Below are 23,717 nucleotides of genomic sequence, written 5' to 3'. Positions count from 1 at the left end.
CATCACCACCATAATCACCAGCCTATCTACGCCCACTGCAGGTCAACGACCTCTCCCATTAATCTCCAAATATTCCGGCCCTGTGCAAAGTGCGACCAATTTTCCCCCGCAAACTTCTTGATCTCATCTGCCCATCTAACTTTCTGCCGCCCCCTGCAACGCTTGCCTTCTCTAGGAATCCACTCTGTTACCCTTAATGACCAGCGGTTATCTTGCCTTCGCATTACATGCCCTGCCCACGTCCATTTCTTCTTCTTAATTTCTACTGATATGTCCTTAACACGCGTTTGTTCCCTGACCCACTCCGCTGTCTTCTTGTCCCTTAATGTTACTCCTATCATGCTCCGTTCCATTGCTCGCTCAGTCGTCCTCAATTTAAGTTTATTACCTTATCCCTTTATCAGGTTATCGGTGTTTCTCTACTTCTAGTCCTGTCTGATCGTGTGATTATGCAATCACACTATCGGGCTACAGGAACTCGATAGGCGTGGCTACAGATCCTTGGGAGAGACCTTCGTCCTGCAGTGGATTACCAGGCTTAGATAAAGTCCTGTCTCTCGGTAGCCACTGCGCTTCCTGGCGGTCCAACAATAGTCAATACCCAACGTTACATGTCCAGCGAAACTCTACTTCCTTCCCTAAATTTCATCGTTCTGTTCAAGTCACCAAAACAAATTATCAGTGGCTTAGCTCGGCTATGGCAGGATATACGTAGCGGGAGCTAAGGTTCAGCTGGTTATTCTTAGCTTTCCTGGTTGTCTAGGATTAGCTTGACTATCATGCTTACTGCTGCTTCAATGACACACACACATGGTATACACATTATGTTGTGACACCTGTATATTTATCAAGCGGCTCCGGCGCAGCGTCACCAATCGCCCCAGAGCTAAGCTCGTTACACAGGCGCACGCAGGTATTGCCGCGACGCACGAGCCATCGCTTCCACCCCCCCCCCCCCCCACCCCCCCTCGCATGATCATCAAGTGGACCCGGCCACCACGTGCGGAACGGAGGTCGGCGAAGACGGTGGGCGCGTGGGGTGTGTGAGAGAAGCCGGGCAGCGAGCAACGTTCTGTGCGCCGTGTGACGTCACTGCTCCTCGCGCATGCGCAGGACGACTCTCCAGGAGCCACGCAAAACTGCTCAACCTCGGCCAGCGTAGCTCGCGCTACAAAAATTGGCTCCAATCCACGCTGTGAAAGTGGTTGGAAAGCAAAGCTTTAAACGACACCCACAACAATTGCCCATGCGACGTCACTTGAATTCACATACGTGGCTCTACAAAGCCTGCGTTACCTGGAATTCGCGTGGGCGGCGTCCCGAACGTAGCAGCAGTGTCGGCCACGGCCGGGCTCGAGCGGCGGTCACCGCCGCCGTAGCCCGGCCGTGAGTCGGGAGAAAGAAAACGGAGATGAGCGTCTTTCGAAGGGTGAGACAGCGGAACCTAGCCATCCTGATGTGTTAAGCTTGGGGCTACGCCACCGCGCGACACAAGCGCAGACACCGAAACAATTCGGCATGTGAGCTTAGTGATTCCCATTTATACCGATTTAGACTAGTTAGTTTAGTAAGCTGGAGAATTGCGAAAACGCTGAGGGAACTTTTATAATCGCTATTTATCAGAACGAGTTGCTACTTTCGCGTTTTGTAATACCTCTTAAAATACAACCGAATTGGTAATCACCAATTTAGAAAACGGAGTCCCATTCGTAACAAGCAGTGCGCAAAAGGTAGCGCCTTGAAAACCAATCCTTAACGTATGTTTGCCGTACGACCACTTAATTCAGTCGGGTGCGGGTTACCCTGGAGGTGCTGTCGAACAAGTTAACCAAGCCCTGCGAAGGCGCCGCGCAATTGAAGCCAAGCTGGACCAAAACAGGCCCGAAACAACCGTCGCTAAAGCAGACAACAAAGCCGTTCCGCCACCGCCGCCGCCGCCGGCGAGCAGGCACTTCCGCGCGGGGAACGCTGGGTAAATTCGCCGCGCCATATATAGTGTGCTCCGTGAGTGAAACCCCCCGTTGCCGCCTCCGACGCGTTGGGAGTTTGTTGTCCCGCACACCACGAAAGAACCGTTGGTCGGTAGAGCTACAAAGCTTTGCTTTAATAAAACCCAAGTCACTGAAATGAAACCCGTGTCACTTACCTGTTTCACAGGCAGCCCTTGAAATCCACAGGTGCGAATGGGTACTTGACATGTAGGGGGGTGCCAGGATCAATCTGCGGAGAATGGTAGTGAGCGTTCCAGTGATTTTCAGAGTTCGCCCGTTTCTCCATACTGAAACTAGGTTACGCTAGCCGTCCACGTCAGGAAAAAATGTCGGTATTGTTTTCTTCGTCCGCACAAACACCACTTTCGCTCGACGGAGCTCATGCAACTCGTGCAATGCTTTCGTTTACTTGGGGCGCACGTGTGTGGCTGTCCTGCTTGACTTCTTTTCGACCGTTAGGTTCCAAGTGGCGTCAGAGTAAAGTTTTGCAGACCGAAATAGCGGCTGCGCAGTGCTTGCAGACCAAAGGGAGGAAACGAAAACAGGAACTGTGTGTGTACGTTTGGAAATGCTTCGCTGAACGTGTAGCGTTACCGACTGCGTTGAAGGCTGTTCTTCGGGTCACCGTTTTAGCATAGTTTGCACTGCGTCAGCGCTTCGTTTGAGCTAGGGTTCGAATTTCGCTGTTTGTGATGAGCTGAGAATGGCAGGAGTGTGTGGCGCGTTCCGCATAACGACACTTCCTACTTTGTAATTTAGAAATTTTGCGTTTCTTGAAATAGTGACTCTCGCTGTGTTCATGGTGCGAGTTCGCACTTGGAAATTAGGTCGAAATTGAATATCGCTGCAGCAGGGATTCTCGGCGATCGCCACAGCAGTAACTCCTGCTTTATAATTTGGATTTAAATCGAATGCCGTAGCGAGCAATGATTATTTGCTAGAAGTATTGTACCTTCACCAAAATTACAGCCGGAAATGGGCTGGCGCTTTGGCTTCTTTCGGTAAATATCAAAGTACAATTAAATTGACTACGGAGAAGAGGATTGCTTTAAGCGGGGTGCGTACTATATATGATAACTAGCTCGCCTAAGCTTTAGGTTTATTTAGCATACTTACTCAAGCGTTTCTGCTTCCTTGTATGCATTTTAAAAAGGACTAGAAACGCGACGGATGCCTTTTACAACTTCCGATTTTCAGATTTTATTTCTTGAGTTACCTGACTTATTGCCGAAGGCCTCAGTTACTAAATCACTGAAGTCGCTCGGTATGTTTTCTGATTTCTCTAGGTGGCTACCCTAGAGCCAATTTTAGCAATGGTCTCCCGCTGGGATACCAACAGTGAAGGGTCCAGCGCATCACGCAGTCACATGACGGCGCGAGTGACACGAATAATCCACAACGGCCGGACGTTGCTGTCACCGCGAGTATCTGTAGGGGACATCCACTTGACATGACATGTGCACACAGGGCAAGCGCTCATAATAACGGACCCCGAGCCACTGGGCACGGCACGATGAATTTCCCTGTTCTAGTCATACCGAATATGACTGATGTCAAACCAGGATAAAAGCGCGAATAGAAGCAAACCACGCATGGAACGTCGTACCTGTTTAACAACCCTGGATAATTGCAGTGAGTCACCGACGTAGCCGAATTGCCGGCGGAGGCAGTATATGAAGAGTATGGGGGAAAGAAGTGCGCCCTGTGGGACGCCTGAGCCAAACTGGCGGGCCGCGGATGGCGGCGGCCTCAGTGAGAGTGGCCGCTTATATAGAAGTCTGCCGAATTCGGGGGAAGGGTGACCCCTTTGGGCAGCTGCATCGGCTGTCCGATATGTCGCCAGCGGCGGGCGCTTTCTCGATCGGCGCACCGCTTCGTCGCACCGCTGGCACACTTGCACGCTTGCACGCTTGGGCTACTGCCCGCCGCACGCGCCATTGACGGCCACGCGCAGAGCGGCCGCCCGGCGCCTCTTCCGCCCAGCTTGTCCTCGGGGCGCTGACATTTCGCGCGCGTTTTTTGATAGCCTGCACTTGCGTATTTTCGTCGGGGTTCGATTCTATCTTTTTTCGCCCCCGTCTCTCTCTCGTTCCCCCTCTCCCTCCAGGCATTCTGCCATTAGCCTGGTGATTAGTGCGTTAGAAAGGCGCACGCATCGATGAGCTTTCGCGGTCGCGAAAGTGATGGCGAAGAAGACGAGATTACGATTCTCGTTTTCCTTATTTGCTTATTGTGTTCGAAAGTTGCTTTTTCATCCTTGTGTTGAAGGACTGCGTTCCCCGGACCTGTAAAATGAACTAGTGAATTCGCTGACCCGAGGCCATTCTAATGACGTCATTCCGGTTGATAATGTGGTATGATATGCTAAATCTTGGTGTGACATTTTTAATTGTTATCATTTGGACTTTTTCAGTAAATATTTGTGTCCTGTGTACGTACTCGCATTTATATGGGGACACAGCGGAGAAACCAGTCTATCCGTCTGATAACGCTTGACGTGTCAAACCTTTGCCGTTTACGAACATGTTAGTGAAAGGCTCTAAGACATTCCTACTTTGAAAACGACACCGTACCTTGCCCTTGAAAGAATTGTCTTTTCTGCAATGCATTTGTGCGTAGTAGTGAAGCCGACTTTAGAAGGCTGGTCGTATGGTGCTTCATAGGGACACATGGCATCTGGACTTCATACTTTGATATCAGACTTCTTATAGTCCCCATAAGGGTATTCCAAGTAGTAAACGGACCATAAAGGGGCTCGATGCACTTTAATGGAGGCATTTAATAGAAGGTCCGTAGGCCTGCATATTTTGATAGAAAACCTCTCATATTGCCCCTAAAAAGCTTTTTCCAGCAAGTAACTTGTGTATGCTAGTAAAGCCAACTTTAAAGTGCCTCGGTGTGTTCCTCGTCGGGGTTTAAAAACGGCCTAGGGTCTGTTAGACAGCTCATATGACGAGAGAAAAAATGCCTCTCAGCAATGAATGTGTGTGTAGTAGCGAAGGCTCGGTGTATAGCAGGCTAGTTTAAGCCTTAATCCGATAGTCTCCACAAGGGTGTTCCTGCATTTTTTTTTCTGCCTGGAGCCAGGCATTTATTAGTCTACGGTGAAAACCAAGGTGCAATTGAAGTTGTTCGAGGGTTCAATAAACCCCTCGTCGTCCTGTGAGTGAGCGAATGAGTGAGTGAATGTGTGATTGAGTGAGTGAGTGATTGAGAGAGAGAGAGAGAGAGAGAGAGAGAGAGAGAGAAAATAATATTTCGGATGTTCAACAAAAACGGGCCGCCGGAGCGAGGTCTGATCGCCCTCCGAAGATTGACGAATGAATAGTATGAAATCCCAGTAATCCCCCTCCCCCGCAGAGACCGTGCACTGTACTGATCAAGAGCAAGCTACAACACGCCGAAGTGATGGCGCCAGACAGCAAAACGCCCGTGTGCCGAGATTTCGGCGCACGTGAAAGATACCCAGGTGGTCAAAATTAATCCGGAGCACTCCACTACGGAGCGACTCATAGCCCAGTTGTAGCTTCGGTGCGTTAAATCCCACAATCAGTCAATCAGTAATCAAATTTGTTGTACAAACTTCAGCAGCTATTCCATCATTCCACGCGAGCTAACCAGCATGCTGACACGGGAGAAAAGTCGTGCGTGAGGTCATCCGTAAACGCCTCGCGTGTCTTTCAAAAGCGGCTTGTAAAAGTTCGTTGGTGTTCCGAAGACGCCCCCCGCCTTCCTTCCGTTTTTCCCCTTCCTTTTTTTTCCGGGAAACTTGGCCTTCCTTCCGCGGAGGTGTCCGGCCATTCGAGTAGGCGTCTGCCACACAGACGCGTCGTCACGCGTGTCGCGTGCTGTTCGCGTGTCGGACGCTTCCTCGGCGATCGTCGTCACACTGGCCGCAAGTGGCCACAAAACGCTTTCTTTGCGGTAGATTCCCTACCGGCGTCGTTACCGTTATCCTCTATTTTTTTCTCATTTTGCGCGCTACCGCACAGTTTCCCAGGCCGTTTTTTTAAACGACTTCCTTCCTTGGGCACTTTTTTACGGCCGACACAAATTTTAGAACTGCACTTTTGGGGTTTCTTCAGTTCAGCGAAGCCTTTCGGTAGCCTCGCGTGCGACGTGTGGGAGCGCCTTAAAGGCAGTTCCTCTTGCTTTGAGCACGATTACACGCTCATTCGAGCTCTTGTACCTTTGAAAGGTATGCGCGCTTCAGTGAGAGCACTAACGAAGAATAGAAAGCCGTGTGCGAGGGTACTCTGGTTGAGCCCGAAACGGATTGCTGGGGGAAAAAACTCGCAGCGAAAGAAACGCGAAAGCGTGCTCCCAGAACACGAGGTACAAAGTAACACTTTCTTAAGAATAATGTGATGGAGAAATTGGAACGGGGAAAGCTTAGTATGAAATATTTTGAACTCGTTCTTTGGACGAGGAAATGAAATGTTCGTAAGCCACAATGTGTATTTTTTGAAAAGGACAGTGTGATTAGACGATGAGCGCTCTATGAACCTCAACATTTTGTCGTTAAGGAAAAGCATACTGTCGAAGTTGGCAGTCCTAATCGGTTGGCACTTCATCTTTCGAGCTGATTGATTCCCCTGCCAATCAACACCCCTGTGTGCCCCAATGTGCGAGCGTGCGGCATGCTGAGGGCAGTTTAAATCTTATCTTCCATTTACACGCACGCATAAATTGTTTACACTTTTATCGCCCAAAGAAGGTGTAGTATAGGTGGAATAATGGTCTTGAGAAGTCATTACTCTTTTTTTTCTTAGGTTACAACACCCTAATTTGTAGCTTTGCACCTTTTTTGTGCGGCAAGAAGGGCGTTGACCGACTGCAAAAACCTTTGCGGCCAGGACGGGCCTGAACATTTCGTCCCATGACGCACACCTTTAAAAGGTGTTTTGGCTATAAAAGGGTGTAGGGATGAAAAAGGGTGTGCCTGTGATTGTGAACACCCATGAATAGCGGCGTAAGGTTTCTTAACACCCCAAAATAAGGTTGTGGGCAGCGCAGCTACGCGTGATAGTGGGGATCGGCTGATCGCGCCGCATGAGATAGAGGCTAATTCAACACGCACAAGTTACACTTGGACCAGAAATGAATTGAGCAAGAAAACCAGCGGGATGCACGGGGAGAGTGAGTGTATACTTACCATAGAAATACAGCTTCTCTTCTTGCTTTTATAGCCAGCAGAGGAAAGTCGTCTGATAGAGTCAGCGGGTTTGTCACAAAAATCATATATTTTAGCGCTAACATTTGAATTATGCATTTTAATGCGAGCATTCACAAGTCAGCATGCGGATTTGCAAAACTTTTTAACCGTGATGTGGTTACGATGTTCAATAAGTCATGAAATTTCATCAACTACCAAACACCTACTCCACACCCTCTCAACACCCACCAAGAAGGGTGTTTATTATTTGAACACCCTTTTTTCGCCACATAGGTGTAAAACTACAAATTAGGGTGAGTGGAACTAAGAAAAAGGGTGTGAAAGACCCCTAACTTTGTAGGTATTTTCTATCCGTTTACAGGGGTGGACTTGAACATTTTATACGAGCGGGGGATGTTTTCTACCTCACGGTGTTTAAAACAATATGAATTGGGATTATTTATTACCAGCGGAGAGCTGTTTAAGCTTGAGTTTGTTTGGTTCGGTGGCGTTAGGGGGGAAAATACGAAAAAAACAAAAAACAAAAAAAAAACAGCATCGCCTGTAAAGGGTGCACAACCGCAGATACGGTATCATAACAGTGAAGTCGGCTTTTGCACCTGTTCTAGTGTGAGAACAAGGGGCACATGCGAATGCGCAACTCTTACTATACCGTTTTAAAGGTGATAGTCTTGTGGGGCTACTAAAACGCAAAAAAAAAAAAGGCACAGCTTGCACTAGTGGTGCAAGGCTGTAGAAACCACGGAGCTGAGGGTCGAACAAGCCTATTTCCCCCTTGGATCTGCTGTTCGAAAGGGGGGGGGGGGGGAGCAGAGCAGGGGGTGGGAAGGGGGATGCACACTGGAACAGCCTTGTAAAATCCGGCTAAATTTGTCCTCACTCCTCAGCACTTAAGCTCCGCAAAGACTAGCAAAACCCAGAAATACGTTGCAACATTGTAGGAAGCCAGGTCGGCCCCCAGCTACTCTTTTTTTCTTTGCAAATGAACACGTACTTCACACGCTTTCAACACCCTACAAAAAATCGAGGGTGTTGCAGTCGGTCAACACCTTTCTGGCAACACAAAAAGGCTGTAAAGCTACAAATTATGGTGTTGGAACCTAAGAAAAAGGGCGTAATGACGTCCTAAAACCGTTATTCCACTTATGCTTCACTTTTTGGCGATAAGGGTGTAAAAAAGTTTAGTGTGTGGGGTCCGCAGGCCTTGGGAACAGGAAATAGTGTTGCAGTCAGATTGTTGACATAAACACAGCGAACAATGTTTGCTGTAGATGGGCGCGCGTCGAAATGCTCGCTGGGGAAACAAAAATTCATGGAAGCTTGCACACACGCGCAAGGCTTGAATGGCGAAGCTGTTGTAGGTGAGCATTGCCGGACGCATAGTTAAGTTTCAGTATCATTGTTTATTTGCATAGTTGCGGTGCTAGCATTCGTCGCGCTATTCAACGAAGAGGTCGTCGTCCTCTTCGCAGCGAGTGGTAGACGCAAAGTCATCCTCAGCATTGTAGACTTTCACCAGGTCTCCGTCATCGACTCGACTGCAAGTCCTCTCGGGAACGATTGGCACACCCGTAGCCATGTGTCTCCAATTACCGGTAATGGCTTCTAGAGAATGCGGCGGGTGCAGTGACTTCTCCCAAGCAGGGTGTCTTTTCTTCTTTAGCATTAGCGCTGGACTTTCTTCTTTTGCATGCGCGGTAGCGTTTGACGACAGCGCTGAGTTCTTTTTTTTTTTTTTTACTAAAGCCACTGCGGGAACTGAGGACTCGGCTGTCACCGTGAGGCACTCGCTCACGAGCGCTCGCCATTTTCTCGTTCCTCGCGGTTTTTTGCCGATTTGTTTTACTAGAGCCACTTCGCGTGCCTGGTACGGGACATCAGTTTGTCGTAATTTGTAAGGGTATGAAGGAGTAATACGTAAAGTGGGTCTTCAATTCTCGCCTATTGTTGGCGGCAGTCGCCAGTTGCGACTTCGCAGTCGCAAATGGCGGCTGCGGAAGTGCACCCTTTCTTTGTCGGTCCTGCAGACGTCGCAGCGGTCAAACTCGAAGTTTCGGTCTGGGCGGCCGGTAATCGGCGACATCTCGAAGCGAGCGGAGCTAATGGATCGTCCGCCGTAGTGTAGGAGCTTGCGCAGGCGGAACTGAGGCTAGATGGGTCCGCGGCGTCCTGCCTGCTGACTTGCGACAGAGTGATTAACCTGCCTTGCTGTCAGGAGGGCAGGTTCCGTGGCAGAAGTCTCGGCCCGCTGCCATCGACCGTGTCTGCTTTGCCGCTGAAAGGAATTATCTGCGCCATCGCGCTCGAACATTTCACACACGTTTCCCCGGTGTTTCGACAGGTTAATGTGTCTTAACGAACGGTACCATGTATACACGCGGCCTATTTTTATAGAAACCTTGACTGAGTGAGATTTGTATCTCACAACGTCGGTCTAGTGTACCGAATTCACCGCAGCAGTTGTCACGAGTATCATACGGTTAGGACATTGCAAGGATATTTATGAAATATTTATGGTCAGCGTGCGCCTGTCTGTCTGCCTGTATGTGCGTGCGTCTGCCTGTTTGTCTTACTCGGTGTGTGTGTGTGTGTGTGTGTGTGTGTGTGTGTGTGTGTGTGTGTGTGTGTGTGTGTGTGTGTGTGTGTGTGTGTGCGTATGTGTGCATGTGCGTGCGGGCGTGCGTGTTTGTGCACGAAGTGCGGGCCCGTAACACTAAGTATACGAAGCGGGAAGTTCGACTGTTTACGCATTAGTAGGCAATTCTCCGTAGTTCTGTGCCGTTATCTTGAGGTATTTTTCTCCCCCTCTTTCTCTGGCAGTTGGTGACGCTGTCCGAGCAGCCCGCGGGCGTGACGGTGCCTGCCCACCTATCCCCAGCCGACTGGCGCAAGGTGCGGAGCCTGGCGCTCATCGAACTCACGGCGCTCTTCGACAGGCTCGGCATCACGTACGCGCGACGAAAGAACACCCGCCGCAGGGCCAAAGGCACGTGGCGTTCTCAGACTCTCCCCACATCTCAGGTCCTCCGGAACTACTGTATTATTAGATGAGATCGCCTCTTGTAACATTGTTGCGGTGGAGCGACGAACACGTATACAATTGGTCGCATCATAACTAAGATATCCAGCTCCTCGTCTGACCCTCGGTTGGAGTTACCCCACTTGATGGGACGTAAATTTCTGTTTGCAACCCTCCACAAAGATAGAAGGCACACGGTGCTTCTTGTTAGTCCGGTAACAATCGAGAGTACTGCTGTTGACTATACAATCGACTTAAAATAAAACTACTTCATTAATTGTTTTCATGCGGTTGGCAAGGACCCATTTTATGAAACCTCGGTTATTTAGGTCTGAATGAGCTCGTGCTCCTAAACATGTTACCACGTCCGCACACTGAATGTAAGTAACGTCGGGCTGAAGGCGTCTCTGCCCCTGTGGAATTGTGTGCGAAACGTGGGATTCTTCTCGAAGTGTTTTTAATGAAACAATAAAGTACCGTCGGACCCTCCAGCCGTGAGGGCGCCACGTTGATTCACAAGTTCTTTTGCTCGATCTGGAGTCTTGAACTTGAGCTACAGGGCGTATCTTGGTGTACGCTGGTTCGCAGAGAGCCTGCTGTACGGGGTCCCGCTGACGACGCTGCTGGAGCAGGACAACATGCGGCACATGCAGGCTGACCACAAGGTGCCGCTCGTCATCCGCGAGGTGAGGAAGCCGCAGTAGTCACTGGTCACAGAAACGACGCCGTGCACACCTTTTAGAGAAGAATGCCCTATCGCTTAACTTTCTTTCGTTTTCGTTTCGTCAGGAGGAAATCGGGGTTTATTTTAGAGGAACAGAGAAAGCAAACGGACTGATGATACGGGAGTTCACCTGCATTCAACCCAGTCCGGAAGTGGGAATGTAGTGAGAGAGAATGGGATAGGGTAGATAAATGTAAAAATTAGAAAGGTGAGAAAAGCGTAGAGGAGAGTATAGTTCTCGTGTGTTTCGTCATGCTGTAAGGTGGACGGCATTCCCGCTATATTTTGTGAGATCTCAACTGTTTAAACTAACACCGGTCGTCGGAAACTGAAGGTTATGTTTGTAATACTTCGGCTGTGATGGCTGTTCCGCATGATGACCATTCGCGGTGTCTACTGTAGTTCTTGTAGGAACCTGTGAAGAGTACGTTTGTCTGATGCACGGAATGATCTTCAGAAAAATGAAGCCTTCAAAGTGACAATCTCAACTGAAAGCTTTTAACGGACGGAAATTCCAACAGGGGCACGCCCGGTACGGAGACTAGTTCCTTGTTAGAACCCTTGCGTAGAAAGTGAGCGTTACCATTTTCAAGGCCCAATATTTCAATTCTAACGTTCTTTCAGTTCTTTTTTTTATTCGCGCCATTTTTCCACAGGGTATTAAAAACATGCGAAGCTATGTACAGAACAGCTAAAAGTTCTAATGTTCCACCCTTCCACTCTGAAAGTATTCCAGAGCCATTTTGCAATGCCTATTTGGCCCTTCGCAGTGCGAATTGTTTTGCCATTGTTTCATAACAAATTGCCTGAAGAGAGCGAGAGGCTCGCTGCCTTCGCTGCAGTGTTTCTGTGCTTGTCGTCGCAGATCCTGGACCACCTGCGGCGCTATGGTCTTCAGGAGGAAGGCATCTTGCGAGTCTCCGGTTCGGCGCTCAAGATCGACGTGAGTGTTGGACACGCTTGTACACGTCTGGCCCACAAGGAAACATATTATGTTGCTTACTCCCTACTATACTAAAGTTACCGATTACTCTAACAAGGCCCCATGGCGTTGCAGTAAAGGGCCGCGTCAGGCAAAGAACGAGTCGGTTTTTATTGGTAGTGGTACGTTCTCCGTTTACAAGTGCATGGTGCTAGGCCATACCACTTTTTTTTTTTTTTTTTTTTCAGCGGCTGAAAAATAACGAAAACGTAGAGACATGTCGCGCCGCCACAGGACATTTACCCTTCGATGCACGTGTTGCTCCGGGAATAAATTTCTAACGCTTTGAAGTTGCACCGTTGCGGGCGTATACGAACCCAAACAACGCTGCTAAATAGTTTGCTTTTTTGCATATGCTTTTAAAGCTCAAGAATAAGAATAATGAACGTAACATCCGAAATGAAATGACTATTCCATCTGCGACATACGGAGCAATGTCGCAGAACTTCTTTCCCCCTATTTTTCGCTCCCATGTTCGAACCAATAGCTTAAGTTATGGGGGTCAGTTACTTCCCTTTCGAACTACTATGCGTCCGCGGCGCGTATGGTAATCGACCCCACTGCAGCACGCTCAAATGCTGGGCCTCTGAGCGCCGTTACCACAACTCCAGCGTGCGAACCGGGCGACCGCCACCGGATTGTGGTTATATATCTACGTCACAGCGTGACCTCATAAAAATGCGGTGGCGTTGGTGTAGGTAGCTACTGCATTAAAAAAGACATGCACCCCATCCGTCTAACGACGAAAATGGTTGAACGCGAAGCTTTCTGGTGACTGATTCTTTGGTTATCGTCTGAGCTTGGAGTGAGTTTTGACCATGTCGAAATGGAGCAGTTGGATAGACGCCGGCATCATAACGCGGGTGACCCACGTTCGATTTAGACCACGGGAAGCGTTTTTCTTCATTATCATCATTATCGCCAGAGAAAGTTGGCTTTCCTACAGGACGTATTCGTGGTACAGACGCCATCAGTGAGAACACTAAAGATTCGCTTTAAAACGACAAGAGGGCACCTGACAAAATACAAGCGCTACACCAAAAGTAAGACGCGACAAAACGAATGCCTCTTAACGCCAAAATGACGACTCGCTTCTTGCGATAGCAGGCGAAGGCGTTAATATTGGCTCTTCCGCGAGCGCAGAAATTCTTTTGGTGAATGGCGACAGTTTTCTGCTTCTGTTTACGAAACATGGAGTATGTGACCTGCTACCGCGTTGATGTGCGCGCCAAACGCGGACGTCGCTTTCATGGTGAGTGGTGCACTGGACCAAACTGGACCGTGTACGTTTTTCACACCTGTCGCACTTCCTTCCTCGCGACCAAAGTCTGAAGGACGCCGCACCTGGAGCACTCGGCTCTTCCTTGAGTGGTCGTCTACGCTCTGCACGGGCGCCGCCCCCAAAATAACAATTATAAAGCGGCTCGATCGTTCCTCGTCCTAACGGGCCTCCTGGTGTTGCGCTCGTGAGCGTGTCGGATTGATTCCGTTTGATTCGAAGATGCCGCGGTGAGGCCCTCTTTCGGGGTGAGCTTTCACTGGATTTGGAGGACTGTCCCATAAAAGCCTCGCCCGCAGACAACGCAGCCTCGCTTTATCTACGGTGTTCGCGCGACGTGCCTGGAATTCGCTGCAATTTATTTTTGCTCCGTATAGTGTGGGCGAGGCAAGTGTACGGTTTCTGGGTGTACGACATTCGTCGTGTATAAACTTAGAAACTGTTTTGAGGGGAGGTTGAACTTGAAGGAGTAGGCCACTGTTATCGTGGCATGTGTAGCATGAATTACTGCGGTGGGATGAATTGTAATGAAGAAAAAAGATGAAGGAAGCTGACACGCGTAAGCCTTGGAGGTAGCGAAGCTGTAGGCAACCTTCACGAACATCACGACGGCTCAAGTCCACGATTGCAACCGATTTGCTTCTTCTCCGCTGCCGCAACGACCTTTAATCCACCATTGTTGCTATAAGTGGGAGCTTCTTTCAGTTTTTTGGCAGTGATAATCATTGGACACCATCTTGGAGGGGCGTACGCTATGACGTGCCTTTCTCGTTTCGAGCAAGTGTTGTCACGATTACAGCCAACGATGAAGTTTCTTTTGGCCAATGTTGGCCAACCACCCTAAGTGGGCATGCTTGGCTTGACAAACGTGCGCAGGGGACGCTGGGCGGTCGACGCGAAGCACGCACACACGAGCGCTATATCGTCATTTTCTTGGTTGTGTTAACTAGTGGGCGGTAACCGCGAGGCCCGCGCTCGCGTGCGCGCGCTCGGCACTTTCTGGGTATTTTTAACTGCGGACACGAAAATTACAATTTGCTAAACAGCTCCGCTGCTAAAAAAAAAAAAAAAGGACACACCGCCCGAAACATTGCGTTTTCTCTCCGCCACTGGCAGCTTCATAGCCAGTTTTGCTAGTAAGAACGCAGTGCATCTCGCACTATAGGATGAGAGCGAATTTCTTTAAGCTAAATGTATACGCGTATAATTAGCGTAGTTCGGCGCCTTTGATGCTTTCATTTTGGGGGAACCCTTTCTCGCAATACTTGGCACGTCAGCTGTGGACTTTTGAAGTGGAAAATATCATTGTGGTTTAAACTTGAGTCTGCAGAATGCATTGGATGTGGGGAGTGAGGCATCTCGTCGCTTGTTCCTTGCTTTGTGAGAGGAATAGAAATTCTCCTCGAAAATTCTGTCAGTCATTCGACTTTGATTCACTTATAGTAGGCAAAAGACGTCGTAGAAAATGGACGCTTCATCCAGTTTCCCTTCATTGGTAAAGCCGCAACAAAGGCGCGTGTGTAGTTGCACAAATGTGGCGCATCTAGGCACTGCAGTGACGATTTAAGGGGCCCTGCAATATTTTATTCACCTTTTTTTCGAAATCCTAAATGCCTGCCGGACGTAGTAAACCAACACATCCAGTACTTGGAATAGGGCTTCGGAAAGTACCGCCGCCAAAAATTTCTGCTCCATGGCCATCTAAACACTTAGAAACTTGCTCAAAAGATTTTTCTCTCTTTCCCGGTGTTCGCGTTCTTCGACCGCAGGAATTACGTCATTACAGCGGTGTAGCGGCTATTGGCCGGCTCTCCTTCAGTTGCAGCAATGAACGCGTTCGATAGCCATTCTAAAAAGAACGCCACAAAATCAAAGCAGAAACGGAAGGCGTATCTGCTGCGACGAGCAAATCACTCTGCCGCTCCATACTGGCGATAACTATATAGCTTTCGCAGTGCTCCCAGACGCGAAGGAAAGAGTGAAAAAGTTTATCAAAAGTGTTGCCGAGTCCCTTTGGGTGAGCGTGAGTGAAACGTCACTGCGCCGCAATTCAGGCTCTGCGGAGCGAGTTGGAGTCGTGCTACAGCGGATGCCGGAGCCCCGAGCGGCTGACCGCGGTGCTGGGCCACTACGGCGTGCACGAGGTGGCCGGCCTGCTGAAGCAGCTTCTGCGAAGTCTGCCAGAGCCACTGCTCACCAACAAGTACGCCGAGGCCTTCCTTCAAGTGCAAGGTGAGCAGAGGGGGGGATTTTATTGAATGGATAGAATACACAGAAGGGTCGGCCTGGTCATATAGGCTCTGACCTGCTACTGTACGTGCGTGGGGGGAAAATGGTGGGGGGGAGAGCGTAGTTAGAGGCTGACAGCATGATGTTAATGAGATAGAGGTGAAGGTTGTGGGGATCCTGACGCCCAGGCCATTGCGCGATCACTGGGTTTGTGTCATTACGCGGCGCTCTTCCCCTCTCTCCTCCAAAATTCCGGCTCGTCTTGGCGCCACTGCGTAGAGCCGAGCCGTCTCTCAAACTCTTGCGTGAGGTGAAGCCTGCAGAGACCGTTGCGGCGATAAAACACTGTCACGCAGCGGGCGCTCCGCCCTGGTAGCGGAGCTAACCTCACCTGATTGGTCCGTTTGAACGAGGCCCGAACCCGACTCTCGCCGAGGACGCGAACGCGCGCCCTGCGCGGGGGTCCGTTCGGGGAGACGCTTCCAGGACGCCGAAGGCGTTGGCCGAAGGTATGTGACGCTTTCTTTACCAGCCGGCGGCAACTCTGTTGCGCCGGCGAAAGCCCACCAGCCCTTCCGGCTGCGGCCCGTGCCTAAGGCTGCTCCTGTTGTCCCTACGCTTGCATATAGTAAGGCCGTACCTACCACTCGACGAACACGCCGTGCGGTACGCGCCTGTGAGCGAATGGGCCCCGTCTCCCTCGCTGCTGCGAGCCGATCCGGCCAGCACGGCGATGCGCGCGCGCACAACGTGCGAGCACCCCGGAATTTGCCCTGACAGAAGAGCCCACTGGCACTGCGCCGACGAAACGTGCGCACTTGCGCGTGGCGCCCCATCGCCCCTTTCACCTAACGGGAAGTACGTACGTGTACTGTAAATTGTGTAATTGGGACTGTAAAATATGTGACTAGAATGTTAGTATAAAATAAACGTCTTCCCTCCGTACCCTGGGCATATTCCTTTGTCGCCCCCTTCTCCACCTGCCCAACAGAGGCGGTGTTAAGTTGGCGCGACGGCGTTTCAGTATCGTGAGCGTGCTCAAATAGCTCGAACCCGCGGTGGTTCCTCGCACTGTGCATGAATGCCTGCCTTGTGCAAAGCTAGCGTTATGCATATTGTGAGGTAGAGAGACCACAAGGTATGACCTATACGAAAAAGAAAATAATGTCTAGGCTGTGTACAGTTCATGTACGAAAGTTCACCACGACGGGGCGTGCGGTGCAATCTAGCTGCCAAACGGCTGCTTTTCAAAAATGCCAAAAGTGTCTTGAACGCCTTGTTTGAACGCTGCGGGCCTGGACAGGTTCTTAGGAGGACGTTCTCAGACAATACCCGATTTTTTAACTGTGGACCGACGACTTAGCTAACTTTTCGCGCTGGTACGCGCAGCATGGACAGTTGAAGGAACATGTTGAATGATGAAGCTGCCGCGCGAGCCTGGAAGAGATGCTGGGGGAGTGGTTTTGCGACGAATACAAGGCAGTTCGGGACGCCCACCCCGATTAGTGATCTCAGTAAGCCCGTGCCTAGTCGGGGATGACCTATTGCGTGCGTGGTTGAGTAACTTTAGTGACAGCCAAGGGAATAGTTGTCTTATTCTGCTGGCGTGATGTCTTGGGTCTTAAGTAAGGAACACGGACAAAGATCGGTTCTGGTAGTAGTTACAATGGTGGCAAGGCCGGGTTCATACTGTTGCCGCAACTGTCGTAATAACTTCAAAAAATGACGTCATTTCATGTCTCAGCCAGCGGAATTGCGTGGCGTGCCGGTTTTTAACATGAAGGTGTTTTATTCCCGGATACACAAATATTTCGCTGACGTCATATTCGTCACGGAAGTAACACCAGTACAACGAAGCAAGCGGCCTGTAAAGGGTGCACCCCTGCACACAGGGTCTTCTTGCGGGGAAGCAACCTCTAATACTAAAGAGTACTATATAGTTAGAGTTGTTCGTTTTCGGGTTTTACATTTTAACACGACAGTGTTTTATGCCGCGATACCCCAAGATTTCACTGACGTCATATGGCGCGAGTACATCTTTGCCGAAGCAACCCGCTAGCAGGACGTCGCTCGCCAAGCACACCCACAGGACAGCCGCCGACCCGCAAATCATGCTCAGGTGCAGATTTCGCTGCACATTTCTCTTTCGTGTTTTACTGATTCCTATGACAGAGGAATCAACCACAGTTTTTTACGTCCATAGATCATGATATAGCTTTTTAGTCGGTAGTCTGAACATAGCCTAACTGACCTCGGTATTGAGAGGCGGCCATGTAGATTGCTGGATCCCCACCGAAGACGGAGATCAGCGCTTCAGCCCTTGCTTGACAGCGACCCTCGAGTTGTGAGGGGCGCATGTTACAGGAATACGGTAGCATCATGAAGCCCCGTTGCCAGCGGGGCGCGACTGGTGCGCGCGGTGTGACATGTTGTGGTGCTCGGTACGAACGTGGTGACCATATGCGTTGCAACTTGGCGGGTATTTATGGTTTGAGAAGTGACCCTCTATCGGCTTGTCCATTGTGTTGTAAAGCTCAATGTGAAGAAGCTCGCCTACAAACGCACTAATGGAGAGTCCGATGGTGTGCCTATTGGCCTTTAAAATGAGGGTATCGACCATCTTCATGCCTTACTTTCCGGGAACATTCTCGGGCGGTGAATGCGGGAAGCACATGGGATACGTGTCGAAACTGTTGGGTGAAGCCATTGAGACGCGAAGAAGCATTGCTGAAGATTTGTGTCGACCCTTCCTCCTATTACTTCTCTCTCTCTCTCTCTCTCTCTCTCTCTCTCTGTTTCTTTCCTTGAACTTTGGAGGCTAACATAATGGTTGGAGATTTAATTGTGACCTACTTCAGGTTACCGGTTATTTACGTCGTACAGAGATAAATGATTTTTTCTAAATGCTCGCAATTCTGGGGTGGTATTCTTGTGTTTGTCCGTTTTCAAAACGTCCGTTTTGTGTCCGTTTTACTGTGACGTACTTCCAGTTGTAGGTGGGCTTTGGGTTGACTTTTGCGCAACTGTTCTTGTAAACACATTTTAAACGACTAAACCTATTTTAAAATATTTTTGATGTGTTTATTGATCCGCCAGCGAACCAACAACAAGGCGGCGTGAAATCGTCTGCTCCAAATCGTCTGCTCCGAGAAGCCGCAGCTCATAGCTCCGCCGTGCTTGCATGGCGTCACATCCGGTTGTTCGCTTTTAGCCAGTCAGGGGTTGCTCAAAACAGACACTTTTGAAACGGACGCAAAACGGACAAAACACGAGAATACCGCCCCTGGTCATAGCTGCCTTTTTTTGTAGAGCTTGGAGTGAAGCTTCAATCAGCTACGTTTTCCCAGATGCCCGTCGTTCTCTCTTCGCAGTTATCCCGACCCTGCTGGACCAGATCAAGGCCCTCAACCTCCTGGTACTGCTGCTTCCGGAAGCTAATCGGACCACCTTACTTGTGAGTACGTTAGTGATGTGTCCAGTGAGGTTTAAAGGGACAGGCAAGCGCTTTTTGGGGATTGCATGTGCTCTAGCTCACAATAAAGCCAGCGTTTTACACACCGGGGTAACCGTAAGGAATTTCTAAGGAAACAGGCGGAAATAATTTTAATTTGGCACTAAAATTTATGAAGGGTGGCGCCACGTGGTGTCTAAACGTGACACTACCGTACGTGTCCCAAAAATTCCGTCGGTTTCAACGCGTGATTCAGAAATCGCATAAATGAATAGGAAAGGTGGCACATTATTGTTTTTTAAATTGTTTTTTCTTAAACACCTCTTTTATTCTCACGTGCAGTTAAAGGTGTGTTTCCGCACGGCTCGCTGTCATAATTGCGAAAATTCCTTTTGGTGGGCCACGTATGGCTGGTTAATCTAAACATTCCGATTGCAGGAGTTCCAGGGCGTTATCTGCAAACCCCCCTCGGGCTAAGGTATTTTAGGTGATGCCCTTTTATTTGGGATAAGGAAAATATACTCGACAAAAGTGGGTTGTCGGTCCCTTTAATATTATGTTCGTATGTACGGAGTCTCTTAAAAAGAAAAATACCGTATGCGTATTTAAACGTTCATTCGCTAGTTGTGCCGGCTTGGGATGAGCGCCGCTGCCCTATTCGCTTGGAATTCGATTGATTGATTGATTGATTGTAGGGTTTAGCGCCCGCCGATGCAGCGCAGGCCATGAGGTGTGCTGTAGTGGAGGGCCCCGGATTAATTCTGACCACATGGGGATCTTTAACGCACGCCAAAATCTCGCACACACGGGCGTTTTTGCTTTCCGCATCCATCAGAAAAGCGGCCACCGCGTCCGGAAATCTACCCCGCGTCCTCGTGCTCAGCAGCACAACGCCTCAGCCACTTCTGTGTTTAACACTCCCGGACTCACTGCGGACGGACTGTCCGAGACGCAATTATGAATTCGTTGCAGTTCTGCCCGGAATAGGCGCAGACTATTCCGGACAGCTTAATCGAGGTGGCCAATAGCGTAAGATGCGTCAACCGGCGTTAGTCCTAATAGGACATGATTACTAGCTACTGGACAAGGACGTACAGAAGAGACTAAGGACGACGTTTTTCTGGCTTTACGTGCTTGTCCAGTTGTGCTAGTAGTCATGCCTTACTATCCTGGATACCAACTTTTCCAGCTCTCTGGCTCCAGACCTTTGCGAGAGCAGCGTGATTGTAATGACAAATAATAAGTGTACGCACGAATACAAGCTGGGTGGTGACCTTGAGCAAGCAATCCCTTGTGACTAACTTTCATCTATCTCGTTGCCCCCTCGTGGAGCAGTTCACCACAAGGTCAAATAACTTAAGGTGTTTCCGTCCATGGTCAGTGCTGTTTTGAATGCGACAGCGTTATTACCCTACCTGCCGTACTTGCGCACGAATGCACGTGTTGGAGCAGATTTGCGCTTCCTAAGTGACCTCCTTGTGCAGGCGCTGGTGAACTTTTTGGCGGACGTGACGGAGCGAGACGGCCGGAACCGGATGTCTGTGCAGAATGTGGCCATGATCATGGCACCAAACCTGTTCTCTCCGAAGAGGCGGAAGGTCACCGAAGACAACCTCCGGGTGGCCCGTGCTGCCACCAACGTAACGCGCATGCTGATCTGGTATCAGCAGCTCCTGTGGATCGTAAGTGGTAAAAGGTTTTAACGCGTAGCGTTAAGAGCCCCGTGTTGCAGAAAATCTACCGTCGTCGGCGGCGTTGATTGTGTGCAAATATCCCGTAGCGCCACCTTGCGGCGCCCATGCACTGAAACTCATGTGATCGTAAGGCGCTGTCTTAACAGATGGCGTGCGAGCTGGAGCGGAAAGTTTTCGCCGCTCGCGGGTGCCGTCTAGAGCGTGACGAGTGAATGATGACGCAATGCGAACGGGGCTTGATAGCGCTATCGCGTTCCACGCTTAATGGCGGAGCATATGCCTCCTCCAAATATTTTTTCGTAACGCTTAAAACCTTTACGCTGTGAAAATATTATGCATCTTCTTAGCGTCACAGGCAATGAACATACTCTCGAAGTCATTTGACTTCATGAAAAAAAAAAAGAAAAAAAAAGAAAACGGTTTTCAGGCGTAAAATGTGCCCGGAGTCTTTGCAGGGGCTTTTCTTATTCGTGACGCTGCAAAAAAGGGGCAATGTTTTACAGCAACTGCGTCTTTTGAATTGCTTCGTCTTTTGTAACCATAAAATGAAGGGTCATGTTTTTGTCACGTAAAATTGTATTTCCCGAAAAGTCGCTGCAGACCAGTAGGTTGATTTGGATTTGGACTCGCTGTTTCCTCAAGGTGCCATCGCAGTTTGTGGGCCAGATCCGGTTGGAGTACAGGCTACACTACGAAAAGAAGCACGCCAAGGAAATAAAGGTAAGGGTCCGTGCACCTGCATCCAGGACGCCTCGTATAACGAGTGTTTATTCTCTGCAGAAGAAGAGGCAGCAAAGGAAAGATCGTTCCAGTTGGTTTGAACCTCGAGAAGGCGAAGACGTAAGTGTTGTAAACACATCTTTCTGTATAATTTGTTGGCTGCACTCGCTTGACTTTTCCTCATGAAGTTGATACCGACTGTTATACTCATGTAGTTGAACGGTACTATTATTACTCAAGAAAAGATACACGAAAGAGTTAAATTTAAAAAAGAAAAAGAAGCCGCTGAAAACCATAAGTCGGTTGCGTCTAGAAGTCGGTTGCTTGCAAGGGACTATAACTCGCCGCGCTGCCATCGCGTCATTTTGGGTTACATCGCCTTTTTGGATGGCGAATGAACGCAGTGTGAAGCCAGACTTCACTATGGCGGACTGATTCCTCCAATCTTGAGTCCGGCGTTTAAAGACTCGTCTGAAGGCTCTAAAGGCTCGGTCTGAAGGCTCTAAAGGCTCGTCTAAAGGCGTCTAAAGGTGTCTAAAGGCTTGTTTACCGACCAACGACTTCTGAGCGCAGGCAAACCTTGGTTCTACTCAGTCACGCTGCACCTGTCTCTCTGCGTCCATCGATTTTAACCGGTTACCGCTTACAATGCCCTCTCCCTACACAACGCTCCCAGTGCTCGGCATAGCACGTTGCGCAAAACCGTTACGTTTTAAACCGGACTTCGCCACCGCCTGGTGGTTATGATCGAGGGAACTACAAGTGAGAAGACTGCTCCCAGTGTAACGGAATAAAGGAATCGCAACTGTTTCCATACTTAGGACTCCAGTACTACCATTATGATGCCGCGGAACGCCGTCAGGACGGGTGCTGGCGTGAAAATTATCCCCAGATGGACCAGTATAGCTTGATATTATGCTCTATTGTGGCGCATGCTGTCGCAGACGGCGTTACGGGTGCGCGTGGATCACGAGGGAGCATCGGGAGCGACCCACCAGGTGGCGCTCAATGACGCCACCACGGCCGGCAGCGTCGTGGGCGAAGTCTTCCTCGCCATGCACTTCGAAGCGCGCAAGAGGGACATCGCGGCTCGAGGAGGATCGCCGCAAAGGTGCCGGTCGCCTCCGACGAAACTGCTTCTGTAATGCACAGAAATGTGTAGTTTATCCTAGGGAGAAACAGGCTATCCCGCTTTGCATGCCTGCTTCACACCGTTGTAGCAGTTTGTAAAAGCTTGGGGCTATTACGTTGTCGTACCCGTCGGTAGGGAGCCGAATTCGTCTCCCCAATGGTATCAGCTCGTGTGATGCTTACATAAAACCTATAAGCTACTTTTTTAGCGCTGAATATGTGGGATGGTTTTTCTCAAGTGCATAAATAGACCGACTGTCCCTCTTCCGCAGGCTGTCGGACCAACAGGCTGGGGACAACCGCTTCGCAAGCGACGTCAACACTTTCCTCCAGAATCACTGGCTTTACGAAGTCGGCGGCTACATAGGTGCGTCTGCTTGCATTTTTACGGTACTGTTCGGACCTTTGTGATGTCTCTTCCTGTTTATGCGCAAAGTCATGTTTTAGGTCTCCTTGTTGCCTAAGTAGGAGTTGAAATTTTTTCATCACGTACACACGCAAAAATATGGGGCCTCGCCATCACCGAAGAGTTCGTTGATAGGACAGACGGTGAACCGTGTCTCAACTTCGCAATTGCCGTTTTTAGAAGTGCCCACTTTTCGCAGCGGAGCTGTGTATGAACAGGTTTTCATAAATTGTGTTGCACATGTCAAAACAAAAAAATTGCGCCCATTTTCCCGCGAGGGAACCCTGATGTGATGCGACGCATCAGGGGCGAGCGTTTGGACTGAAGCTGGTATTGGGTTGCGTCAGTCCACTTGCTGAAGAGACTGTCGCTTCCATCACGTCTTCATTGGAAGACCTTGCACGGAGGTATCGTCAAGCAATGTCAAGTCAAGTGCGAGAGCGAGCGCTGGACTGATCCGGCGCCGTGCGCTCCCCCGCTTATATTCCCGCTTTTGAAAAGAGAGGAGCCGGGGGGGAGAGTCGCACACATGCGCGCACCCAGAGCAGTGAAGCGCACACGCTCAACTGTTTTTATGATAATGAGACGGAGTGAGAGTGTTGCGCACAGCTGTCGGAGCGAAGAACGGAGAGTTGCGCATGTGCAGTGAGCGTGCGGACAACGCCGCGACGCCGGAGGGACCCGAGAGCAAGAGATGCGTCGCATCTAAAATAAATCTCGGATAGAATTCCCAAGGCTCCGCGCGTAATTCAAGTGCGATGCGTTCAATAGCGCGATGCGTTTCGTAGCGCGCGCGTTAACTCAGCAGTATAGTGAACGGTGGACGATCACTCCCACTGCACCACAGATAAAGGGAATGGAAGAGCGCAACCGACGATTGAACAGACAAGCAGCGAAATTCATCGTCGTCGTCAT

At 49.8% G+C, this 23,717-nt stretch overlaps 2 protein-coding genes across 2 annotated transcripts in view; one reads left to right on the top strand and one right to left on the bottom strand.

The window, feature by feature from the left end:
• LOC144151636 (uncharacterized) overlaps positions 1 to 2,497 on the bottom strand; it is a 33,292-nt gene extending 30,795 nt beyond the window's left edge. The window contains exon 1 of the mRNA XM_077682750.1: positions 2,147 to 2,497. The gene's annotated coding sequence lies outside the window, so the exon portion shown is untranslated. The remainder of the gene's footprint in view (positions 1 to 2,146) is intronic.
• LOC144153722 (rho GTPase-activating protein 18-like) overlaps positions 1 to 23,717 on the top strand; it is a gene marked incomplete in the record, with an annotated part of 196,060 nt that overhangs the window by 170,650 nt on the left and 1,693 nt on the right. The window contains 10 exon segments of the mRNA XM_077685413.1: positions 9,988 to 10,153; positions 10,775 to 10,872; positions 11,776 to 11,853; positions 15,226 to 15,403; positions 18,772 to 18,854; positions 20,336 to 20,533; positions 21,188 to 21,265; positions 21,326 to 21,385; positions 22,210 to 22,376; positions 22,669 to 22,763. Of these exon segments, the coding sequence (XP_077541539.1) occupies positions 9,988 to 10,153; positions 10,775 to 10,872; positions 11,776 to 11,853; positions 15,226 to 15,403; positions 18,772 to 18,854; positions 20,336 to 20,533; positions 21,188 to 21,265; positions 21,326 to 21,385; positions 22,210 to 22,376; positions 22,669 to 22,763 (1,201 nt within the window).

This window comes from Haemaphysalis longicornis, unplaced genomic scaffold, assembly GCF_048455015.1.
Source record: "Haemaphysalis longicornis isolate Haplotype H1 unplaced genomic scaffold, Haemaphysalis longicornis Haplotype H1 scaffold_9, whole genome shotgun sequence".
In the NCBI taxonomy this organism is placed as follows: Eukaryota; Metazoa; Arthropoda; class Arachnida; order Ixodida; family Ixodidae; genus Haemaphysalis; species Haemaphysalis longicornis.
This window is presented reverse-complemented; position numbering and strand designations above follow the sequence as displayed.